The sequence below is a fragment of the Octodon degus genome, unplaced genomic scaffold, assembly GCF_000260255.1.
Source record: "Octodon degus isolate 3935 unplaced genomic scaffold, OctDeg1.0 scaffold00018, whole genome shotgun sequence".
Lineage (NCBI taxonomy): Eukaryota > Metazoa > Chordata > Mammalia > Rodentia > Octodontidae > Octodon > Octodon degus.
The window spans coordinates 22,349,588-22,360,373 of NW_004524594.1; the positions used below are offsets into that span (position 1 = coordinate 22,349,588).

The 10,786-nt window shown below is 46.0% G+C and overlaps 1 protein-coding gene across 1 annotated transcript in view; it reads right to left on the reverse strand.

The window, feature by feature from the left end:
• The window catches only part of Sf3b2 (splicing factor 3b subunit 2), a 17,848-nt gene extending 7,203 nt beyond the window's left edge, over positions 1-10,645 (reverse strand). Inside the window, exons 1-16 of the mRNA XM_004627355.2 lie at positions 10,465-10,645; positions 10,259-10,305; positions 9,873-9,950; positions 8,728-8,964; positions 8,461-8,511; positions 7,323-7,440; positions 5,871-5,980; positions 5,495-5,591; positions 5,193-5,284; positions 4,636-4,851; positions 4,369-4,506; positions 4,110-4,190; positions 3,430-3,657; positions 1,886-2,035; positions 1,087-1,176; positions 869-976 (exon numbers count right to left, since the gene is read on the reverse strand). Of these exons, the coding sequence (XP_004627412.1) occupies positions 869-976; positions 1,087-1,176; positions 1,886-2,035; positions 3,430-3,657; positions 4,110-4,190; positions 4,369-4,506; positions 4,636-4,851; positions 5,193-5,284; positions 5,495-5,591; positions 5,871-5,980; positions 7,323-7,440; positions 8,461-8,511; positions 8,728-8,964; positions 9,873-9,950; positions 10,259-10,305; positions 10,465-10,597 (1,974 nt within the window). The 5' untranslated portion in view covers positions 10,598-10,645. The remainder of the gene's footprint in view (positions 1-868; positions 977-1,086; positions 1,177-1,885; positions 2,036-3,429; positions 3,658-4,109; positions 4,191-4,368; positions 4,507-4,635; positions 4,852-5,192; positions 5,285-5,494; positions 5,592-5,870; positions 5,981-7,322; positions 7,441-8,460; positions 8,512-8,727; positions 8,965-9,872; positions 9,951-10,258; positions 10,306-10,464) is intronic.
• Positions 10,646-10,786: the final 141 nt, after the last annotated feature.

Genomic DNA, 10,786 nt, shown 5'->3' on the forward strand with positions numbered 1-10,786 from the left:
TTTTTTGCGGAACCGGGGATTGAACTCAGGCCCTTGTGCTTGCCAGGGAAGCACTTATTTTACTGAGCCATCTCCCTGGCCCCTAAGCAGGCACTTTAGACTGCTGAGTTATCTCACAGGCCCTATACTTTTTATTTCTGAATGGTAAAATTGTGAGTGATTTATCTGCTTTGCAATTTTGACTATTTAATAAGCATATCTGTTAAAAAAAAAAAGTCGCTTTTTCCTAACAGGGCAGAGATAGAGAAGAAAAATAACTTTTTAGAGAAAAAGCAGAGAGATATAGTTGGGTGTGTGCTACCCCATATCTGTAATCCTAGTATTCTGGGAAGCTGAGGCAAGGAGCTCAAAAGCTCCAGCCCAGTCATTTGGTGACTTACCAACATCCTATATCAAAATAACAGAAGCTGGGGAGATAGTTCAGCATGAAAACTTTGGGTTAAATCCCCAGTATTACCAAAAAAAAAAAGCTAGGCTGTATAGCACATGCCTATAATCACAGCACTCAGAAGACTGAAGCAGGACAATCACTAAGTTTGAGGAGTGGACTTCGTAGTGAATTCTGAACTATACTACATAGTGTGATTTCATGGCTGGGGTATACATGGTTCAGTGTACAGCACTACTTGCCTACCATCCTTGAAACTTTTCGTTTAATGAGAGAGGAGAGAGGGGAGAGAAGGGAGAAAAGGGGGAGGGGGGAGAGGGGGGAGAGGAGAGAGAGGAGAGAGAAGGGGGAGAAGGGGGAGAAGGGGGAGAGGGAGAGAAAGGAGACAGACAGACAGACACAGACAAGACAGAGCATGAACACAAGCATGTACAAGCCAGCACAGGGGCAGTCAAGAATGAAAGTAAGCATAATACTCACTTCAGGGATAGGTGAGTTGAGCCCAGGGATTTTCAGGTTGGGGTATGATGGAGGTGGTCCATATCGCTGCATGGCAATCAGCCACGGGGGAGGGACCTTGTGGGCATTCTGCAGGAAGAAGAAAATAGGATACCACCCACCTTTCCCTATTCTGTCTCTCTCTTCTGCCCCAATTTCCACCCTCTTCCCCACTTCCCAGCCAGCTACCCAAGACTCACTGGTCCTACTGGCATCCCCAAGGAAATCCTCAGCTCATCAGACAGATCTCCAGGTTTCTTCTCCTTCAGTCTCGTCTCAAACTCTTTCCCCTGAGGAAAAGCACAGAGTGCAGTACTGGAAACACCAGACATACACTGGGAGCTCAAAGGCATGAGGACATGGGAACAGCTAAGTCCTAATCCACATCAGATACAAAGCCCCATGAGGGCTGCCTGGCTTACACTCAGATGCCAACTACAGTGAAGAAAAGAATAAAGGCCAGATTCTCAGTGCTGTCATCAAGCCAATGTGAGAACAGGGCCAACTACCAGACCTGCTTTCTTCTCTATAAAATGAGGCATAAGACAGGATGATCACCAAAGTTCTACCTCAAACAGCCCATGTCTTATGATTAGTATTTCAAGAATTAAAAAAAAAAATAAACATTCTTCCCACTCCCAATATCAAATGTTTTTGAAAGGCCATCTATCACTTGGTTGTTCTGTCTCTAAACTAGCCACCACCAATTAATACTGCTTCAAAAACATAACCTGCATCTCCCCTCCAAAAAACCTAATTTTAAAATTTCAGAGAAGGAATATAGCTCAGTGGAACAGTGCCTGGCAAGTGCAAGGTCCTGAGTTCAATCCCTAGTACAAAAAGAAAGAAGCATAAAACTTCACTCTATCTTGTCTGAGGGAAGTTAATGGGCAACTCTAGGGCTGGGAGCCACTATCAGCTTTGAAATGCCTTCCAAACAATGGTTACATAGTCATGGTCCCACAACTCAGCCTTCCTTCCCCAGCTCTCTTTCCAAACCTCATAGTACAGGTCTCCATGAATGGTCAGCTTTGGCTTGGTCTGCCACTTGAAAAAGGCATCATGAAGTTTCTGGTAATCAATATCAATCTTTCCCATCTTGGGCCGCACTTTCTCTCGCATTTTAGACTTCATGGTCTTCTGTTCTTCCTGTGGGGAATTTAGGTGACATAAGTTAACAGATATTCTCCAACTTAGGCTGCAGGTATAGTTCAGTGGTAGTGTTTGCCTAGCATATGTGAAGCCAAGGGCTTGATCCCTAGCACTGAAGAGAAGAGAAGGAATGTATCAACTTCAACTCTTAGTATAGGTTCTGGGTCACTAATCCCAAAGGAGATCAAAAGAAACATTTATCTTATTCTTCAAAGTCACCAAAATTCCTGTAGCTCAAATCTCTCAAAACTGCATAATCGATCATTGCTATTTGTTTCTCAATAAAATTATGAAGAAAAAAAAAAAACAAAAACTGCATAATCCAAAAGGTTAGGGGTATAGTTTAGTGGTAGAGCATGTAGCATGTGCAAGGCTCTGAGTTCAATCCTCAGAACTGAAGTGTTATATAACCCATGCTAAAGACAATAAATTTAGCATATGAATTAGCCTCAGCTTTGTATGTCAATAACTATTTTTTAAAACTCTCAAGGAAAAAAAAAAAAAAAAAACCTCTCAAGGGTGCCCAGTGGTGCACTTATCACATCAGTGAATATAACAGTAAGAATTAAAATAAAACACCAGCTGCATAGCACAGGTACAAAGTTCTGGATAGCCTGACCTGACGAAAGCTGGATCTCATTAGTTGCCTCTACAAAGCACTGGGTAAAAGAGGCCAACTAGAAGGCAGAGTTTTCAAGTATACTTTTGCAACTCCTAAATTTTGGCACCATAGGCCATGAGTCTTATTCAAAGTACTTTAAACTGGACTGGGGAGATAACTCAGCAGCCTAAGCACCTGCCTGGCAAGCACAAGGACCCAGGTTTGCCCTGGTACAGCATGTTATGCTTGCCCCAGAACCCTGGGCATGCCATGCAGGCCACCAAAACAGGGCATGGTGGTACACACCTGTAATCCCGGCACTGGGGAGACTAAGACAGGAGGATCACTACGAGTCCGAGTTGTGTAGTGAGACCCAGTACCAAATATATAAATAAATAAATAAATAAATAAACGGATGGATGGATTCATGCATGTATGCATGCATGCGTGGATGGATGGATGGATAGATGGACTTTAAATTTATGAAACTACAACCAGTCTCCAACCACAAAATGAACAAGGGAAGGGAGTCACGAGGTGAGCTAGGAGTGAGAAGGGAGGGAGACTTGGTATAGGGCAGGAACCTTGGGAACCAGACTAGAGGTCTGCCTTCCCTAAATTCCATGACCTTCTCCTCCTGCTGCCCCCAAGGTGGCCAACAAACTGCTGACTTCTAGAAGGCAGAAAGGATAGCCAGACTAGTATCAAGTAGGTGGATTTGGGGAACCCTAGTCCAGTCCTGAAGCAGACTTGGGAGCCCAATAACAGGTCTATGCCCAGTCAGCCTCACCTTCTCCTGGAGGGCTTCACGCATCTCCTGGATGCCTGTGCGTTTGATGAAATCTGGCAGCTCAAAGGGGGGCTTCTCAATGCCCCGTTTGCCTTGCAGGTATTTGCGTTTAAAACACCAATGGCGTGGCACAGGCACAGAGTTCCGAGTGGCCTTGAGGTGAACCAAGAGCTTAGGATCCTGTGCTGTCACATCATGCATCTCCACAACATCAGGCCGAGCCACCAACTGAAAAACACATAGTCCGACATGTCTCTACAAGGGCCAGTCCAATAGCTCAGTAGATTAAAGCGTCTGCAAGCAGGCACAGGGGCCAGGGGTTTGATCCCTGGGACCTGCTGTGCCAGTGCAGGCCCCACCGCCAGGGTGCACTGAGACGGTGACTGAGTCTAGGCCTGGTGACGTGTGCCTGTAATCCAGGCTCTTAGGAGGCTGTAAACAGGCAGATCACTACAAGTTCGATCTAGTAGTGAGACTCTAAACACCCTATAGATTCTTCCCTAAAATACAAAACAGAAAACAACATGTCTCTACAAAGCCCCACCACTCAGGTCTGAAGCCTTTCTTCTTTTCCTCAAAGGACCCCTCTTTAAGTCACCCACACCCCCTTCAAAGCCTGTAAAACCTCTAGAAAACCTGATCAGGGAGCTAAAGACCCTTCCAGGGCTCTCGGGTCTTACCTGCTTGAGTTCAGCAACAGTGAAGCGATTCATTCGCCGCAACTTCTTCTTGGACAGCTTGGGAGCTTCTGGTTTCTTTTCCTAGGATAGAACAGTCACCTATTTTGAGCAGAACTCCTACATGGTCATTGACGTGCCTGGCCACCCCAAAACTTAAGCCATGAGAACCCTGCCAGAATTCACTATGGTCCCTCAAAGCAGTCATCTCAGCTACCTATACCAACACCACTATTTCCTACCAGAAAGAGATGACTCTGACCTGCTCATCATCACTGCTGTCATCATCACTGTCCTTGTGTTCCTCTTCAAAGCCCTTCTTCTTGGGGGCTGCAGAGTTCTCTGCTTTGTCAAGTTTCTCTGGCTCCTTTTCTTTCTCCTTCTTCACATCATCTGTGAGCTAAGAAAGCAGACCACATGGGAATCCCAACCCTCCCAGCTTCCCAGTTCTTGAACCTTTCCCTGAGACAAAACTTCCTAGCCCCTGTCCCTCAGCCTGGCCCCTCTCAGAGTAAGCTGTGCCTTCTACCTTGAAAGCCTCAAAAATCCTCTTAAAGAAAATAAAGTTGGGCTCATAGATTTCAGGTTCTTCAGTCACATATTCAATCTCAACATCAGCAGCAGGTGACTCAGAACCTCGAGACCGAACCAAGTCTTTCTCTCGGTCTCCAGAGCTCTCCAAAGAAGTGACCCGAACCCGCTGGGTCTTTTTTTTCTTCTTCCGGTTACGACGCTTCCGGTTTTTCTGTCAAGACAAAAGAAATCAACTAGGTCACATACAAGGTCCATACTTATCCCTATATCCCAACAATAGTTAAAGGCTCACTGCTGCCTTAGAGATAGACTACAAAGTTCTGTCTCAAGCTATGTACCTTTGGTTAAGTTACTGCACTTCAGTTTTACCAACTATAAAATGCAGGTGTGTACTGTACTCAGAACTTGAAGGGATTTGGGGCTATTAAATAAAAAATATGTGTAAGATATGTGGCACACAAATTGCCACAACAGAAGCTACTCTCTACTAAACACTCCAATTAGTCACTTTAGTACTCAACCAACAATCCTTTAAGGCCAGCTCTATCATACCTCCTTTTTGGATATGGACACTGTGTCCTCCTCAGTCTCTGATGCTGACTGGCCCAGGGAAGAGCGAGTGTCTGTTTCCATTTCCTCTTCCTCTGTTAGGAAAAAAGGTAGAATTCAAGTGTCCTCAGAGTACTTCATGGTAACATTCTCTGCCAAGAGCTAACCACTCTCTAGACCCTCCTAGAAAGAGGGATGGGAGGCGAGAGATGGGGGAAAAGGAAGGAAGTAAAGGAAGAAGAGAAGGATGCACCCTTCCCTCTTCAGCTACTGGGGCTGCAGCTTCAGGGCACACCAACACTCACCCTGCTGTGAGTTCATCTCTTCTTGACGGCTCTCCTTCAGCTGCAGGATCTTTTCTAAAGCCTGGGGGATCTTGGGGCCCACAGAAGGATCATCCATCTGCAAGGCACAACTAGTCAGAGGAGCTGACACAAAGTCCTTTCTCCTTTGACTTCCACCCCTCTTCTCCTAGTAAGACTGTCAACAGCAGACAGTAAGCAACACCAACTAGACTCAACAGGGTACCTGCCTAAACCACATATTCTAACTAAGTATGCATGCCACCCCCCAAGAATCTAAATCCTCCCAGTCTTTTCACAGAACCCTTCTATGAAATCCCGATATAGTTCCCCTCCAAACTACCATTCTTCTATCCTAGAAAGAAAGCATCAGTCTCACCTCTCTGTTCTCATCCCCAGGAGGGGGTGGGGGACCACGAGGCCTGGGAACAGGGGCCCCCATAGGCAAAACAGTGGGAGTTGGCCCCACTGGACCTACTGGAGCTGCTACTGCAAAAGAGGAAAAAAACGAAGTCCAATGTTTGAAGAGACAGAACACTCCTTTAAAATAACACACTGTCTCTGCTAAAAATAAAGAGTGAAGGGCCAGCCAAATAGCTCAGCGGATTAAAGTGCCTGCAAGCAGGCACAAGGGACACGGGTTCGATCCCCAGGCCTGCCGTGCTGGCCCCACCCCCACGGTGCGCTGAGATGGCAATTGAGACTCCTCGGTGTGGTGGCGTGCGCCTATAATCCCAGCTCTTGGGAGGCTGTAAACAGGCACATCACTATGAGTCCGATCTAGTAATGAGACCCTGAATACCCTGTAGACCCTTCCCTAAAACACACACACACACACACAAAAATCAGAGTGATAGTCTTGTGTTTATCTCTTAGGGCAGGTATGCTTCTGGGGTGCTGAGAATGTCTGGTTTTGGTCCTTAAGCTGCTATTATGAGCTATTCAGTTTGAGACAATTCACTGTACCTTTTTTTAAATGTATTTAGTTGTTACAGGGTCTCACTATGCAGCTCGATTCACAGTGATCCACTTGTTTTCAGCCTCCCCAGCACTGGGATTACAAGTGCATGCCACTACTACCTGGGACTCTAGCCAGCTCAGCCCTCACTGGGGGTGGGGCTGGTACAGCATGTGGTGCTGAGGATCCTGCACTTGCCTAAGCAGGTGCTTTAGTCCTCTGAGCTATCTCACCAGGCCCTCACTGTACATTTCTTATATGTGCACTTTTTAAATATGAAATATCCAGCTGTCCCTTGTATCAGTAGGGAATCTGTTTCAGGACCCTACACAAATACCAACATCTGAGAATGCTCCATTTTCTTATAGGCTATTTGCCTAAAACTCACCCATATTTTTCCATGCACCTTACATCATTCACTTCTAGGTTGCTTACAACACCTAATACGATATAAATGCTATGTAAAGTCATTTTATTGTTTATGGAATCATGAGTAAAAGCAAAGCCTGTCAAATACAGATGCCTTTTTTTTGAGACAGGGTCTCATTATGTAGTTCAGGCTGCCCTTGAACTCATGGCAAGCCTCCTGCCTCTATTTCCCAAATGCTGGGATTATAGGCACATACTACCAAGCCAACTGAATGCAAAATTTTTCATATTTTCAATCTATAGTTGAATGCTTGTATGTAGAACCAGCAGACAGGGAGGGATCACTGCATGTAAAGTCCTTCAGGGGCCTGGGGTAAAGCTTAGTGGTAGAGTACACACTTACACTGAAAAAGGCCCTGGGTTCTCCAGCACCAGGAGGGAAAAAAAGGTTTTAAAACATTTAAATTGCCTTCTTTATTCTTCCATTCCATTTCAAGGTCCTACCTCGAGGCCCAAGAGGGGTGCGAACACCAATCTGTCCTATGTCTTGTGGGGGCCGAGGGACTGGGGTGCCCATCTTGGCAATCTCCTGCTGCCGTTCCTGTTCCAGTAACACAGCGGCCTGGAGGAGAGAAGTAGGAGTGGAGACACAGCTTGAAAATGTGTTTGGCAGGAAGCCCCTAGCAAACCCAACTTTTTAGCTGGGTAATAGACCTGAAAACAATCAGGAGCCACCTAGGTTCTGACATCTCTCCCACCCCCACACTTCTAGGCTACGATCAAAATTAGAGCTCTGTCAACACAACAGAAAATCCCTGAAGATAACAAGGAAAACCCCAGGAAATTTCTGGTTTTTAGAAAAAGACTATTTAGCTAAACTTGGTCTTCTAGTTTTTTAGTGAGAATTTTCTTCCCCAAATCTTTTTTTCTTTTGTTTTGAGACAGTCTTGCTGTGCAGTTCAGGCTGCCTTTAAGCTCACTAAGTAGGCCAAGCTGCCCTGGAACTCACAGCAATCCTCCTAACTCAGCCTTCCAAAGGCTGTGATTATAGACATGTACCACCATGCCCACCCATTAAGTAATTTAAAACTATTAATTCTTTTCTTAGTTATGCCTTAAAATTTGCCAAAATCTAAGCAAAACTATTACTTCATACATATAACTAAACCTGATACTTTCAATCCTTATTCTCTAATAATTCTGAGTAACCCACTGGATGACAACTAATACTAAGCATTCTGGGGCAGTATTATTTTTAAATGACTAAATTAGCTTGCTGTTCTCTCCAAGGCAGTTTTTCTATAATGGGCCAGAAGTAAATATTTAGGCTTCATGTGCTCTTATATGAACCTTTTTACATATTATGTGTTTTGTTTTTTTTTTAAATAAATACGCCTTTGAAAATATACAAATCATTTTTTATTTACAGGCTATACAAAATGTCACAGGTGGTAGATAGTTTGCCAACACCTGGACTATAAGTAAAATGGAATCCTTTGGAAGATTCTAGAACTTAGTTGGGAATAATGTAGCCTCCAAGGAAAACTTGAGTGATGCATCTTATTTTGGACACTAAGGCTATAAGTGACAGACAGTCTTTGGACTGGACCATGAGGTCAAAGGTCAGGGGGAGGGGTATTACCCGCTTCTGCTGCTCCAAGAGCTCATGTTCCTTCAATGAATGATCTCCCTGCTTAAAAGAGAAAACAAGCTCATACCAGCACCGATATCCTCCAGGCCAATCTGCCACAACTCTTGCTACCTGGGGTCCTATTTCAGCCTAAGACCTATCCTCTAGTCTTTGGTCTAGATCTTCCCAAATGTGGCCCCAGGATCATCCAGCTTTCTGAGGCTCCACTCCCCCTTCAGGGACCTAATGAGGCCTAGGTGCAGGTATCTATCTGCCTACCTGCTTTGCACGTTCTTCTTGCTGCATTAGCAATGCTGCTTGCTGCTGCACCAGCTTCAAGCGCTCCTCTTCAGACAGTGCCACAGGCTCACCCACACGAAGAGGTGGTGGCCCCAAATTCGGTGGGTGAGCCATAGGAAAACCAAGGCCAAGGCCTGGTGGAGGAGGTGGTGGTGGTGGAGGAGGCTGCAGAGGAGGAAGCCCCATGGGAGGTGGAGGCATAGGAATCCCAGAAAGCTGTAGAGAAAATAATACAACCATAAATTAAGAAACATTTACCTATTCAAACATTTGCAGTGCTCTACCATGAATCTGGTGCTGAGATTCAAGGTCATATTATACATATTCCATAAGAGTATACTCAACAGCAATATCTAGCAAATGCTAGGGGCTGGTGAGAAGGCTCAGTGGTCTAAAGCACCTACTTAGAACAAGCTTAGCAAAGCACAGGGACCACGGTTCAATCCCCCAGCACCACACACCAGCCAGCCCCGCCCCCTGGTGGGCTGAGCTGACCACACACACACACACACACACATAAATTTAAAAAAAAATAAAAATGCTAACTTTGAGGCACCATCCAAAGTAAGGAACTCTCAGAAAAGCATCATAAACACAAATTTTTCATTGAATTTCAGAAGGCTCAGGGACACCTCTAAAAACCATCTTGGGACTCCTCACTCCATACTCAGAATCAGTAAAACCCAGGTTAGAGGCATATCTTTGTAGAAAAAGTATCAAATCCTGGATCAGAAAGGACATGAAAGTTAAATAAATAGAAACCACTGTGCCAGGTCACTGCAAACCCCAATGACTTAGTAAGTGCAAGGAGTACACAATCAAGTAAGTCAGCCCTCAACGCCTCACTAACATGGAAGCTAATTCCAAGGAATCAAAGCATGTAACTATTTTCAACTGGAGGAGAATTAAGTTAGGATTCCAGCTACCCAAGTTTAATCTTGAATGATTGGTAGAATTTAGAGATGCAGGCCTCAAAGGAGAAAAGTGTAAGCACAAAAAGTGTTTCCAATTCTGTCATCGCAGGACTTGCTTACTCAATCTGTTAACTGCATCCTCAGTACAATGCATGTGAAAGGGTCTACCTGGTGCATGAGGAAGTCTATAAAATGAAACAACTTCCTTACCTGTGCAGACATGGGAGGGGGAGCAGCTTTGTCTCCATCTTCCCCTCTCAAAACTGGCCGACTTAGCACAATGCCAGTCTGCAGAAAAAGAAAGCAATGGTCTAGGTCAGTCCAAAGGGAGTTGTTCCACTAAACAAAGTTCTCTCCCATTCATTCAACGTTATTTTACCAAGCACTTATCAGCCTAGGTTTGGGCTGAGTACTCGACAGACGCAGTATATGGACAGAAGCAGACTTCAACAAAGCAGGCAAAGCCAAGAACTGTCGAAAAGACCAAGCGTCCCATTTGCTGAGCACAAGTAAAGAATGAAGACGCAGTAGTGGGGGGTTTTGAAGGCCTCCAGCAGAAGTTCGGCCTATATACAAGTACCGCCGCCAACCCTTACCTGGCGGCTATAAGTCTGCAGGCGCTCCACCAGCTCCTCGCGACTCCCTACGGGGTAAAGCAGACGGTCAGTGAGGCAGGCCAGCAAGGCCAGGCCAAACCTGGGCGGCTCGCCTCCACCCCTCTCCTCTCAGGTCTCCCGGGTAACCAGGCTCGGCTACTCAGCCAGGACCTAGCAGTTCTCCCCTGACCTCCCATGCTTCTCACCTTGGATTGGTGCTCCAATCTCTGCCAACTTGGCCTGAAGTTCCTGGGCAGCCCAGGCGCCATAATGGCCTGGAGGAGGTGGCGGAGGAAGCTGCAATTCTCCTTTGGGTGGCTCGGGATGGTCGGCCGCCATCTTAGCCGAAGGAAGGCGCGCGACCAACCCGGAAGCTCGTGCCAGGCCCGGGTGTCTATTTCCCGGAACTTCCGGCACCGTCGCGCACCGGGTAGTGTGGTTCCCCACGGACGCGGCGGCGGCGGCCTAGCTATAAAGCCTGCTGGGAGTTGTAGTACGCGAGTGGCGGACTCACACAGGTCCAGCGTC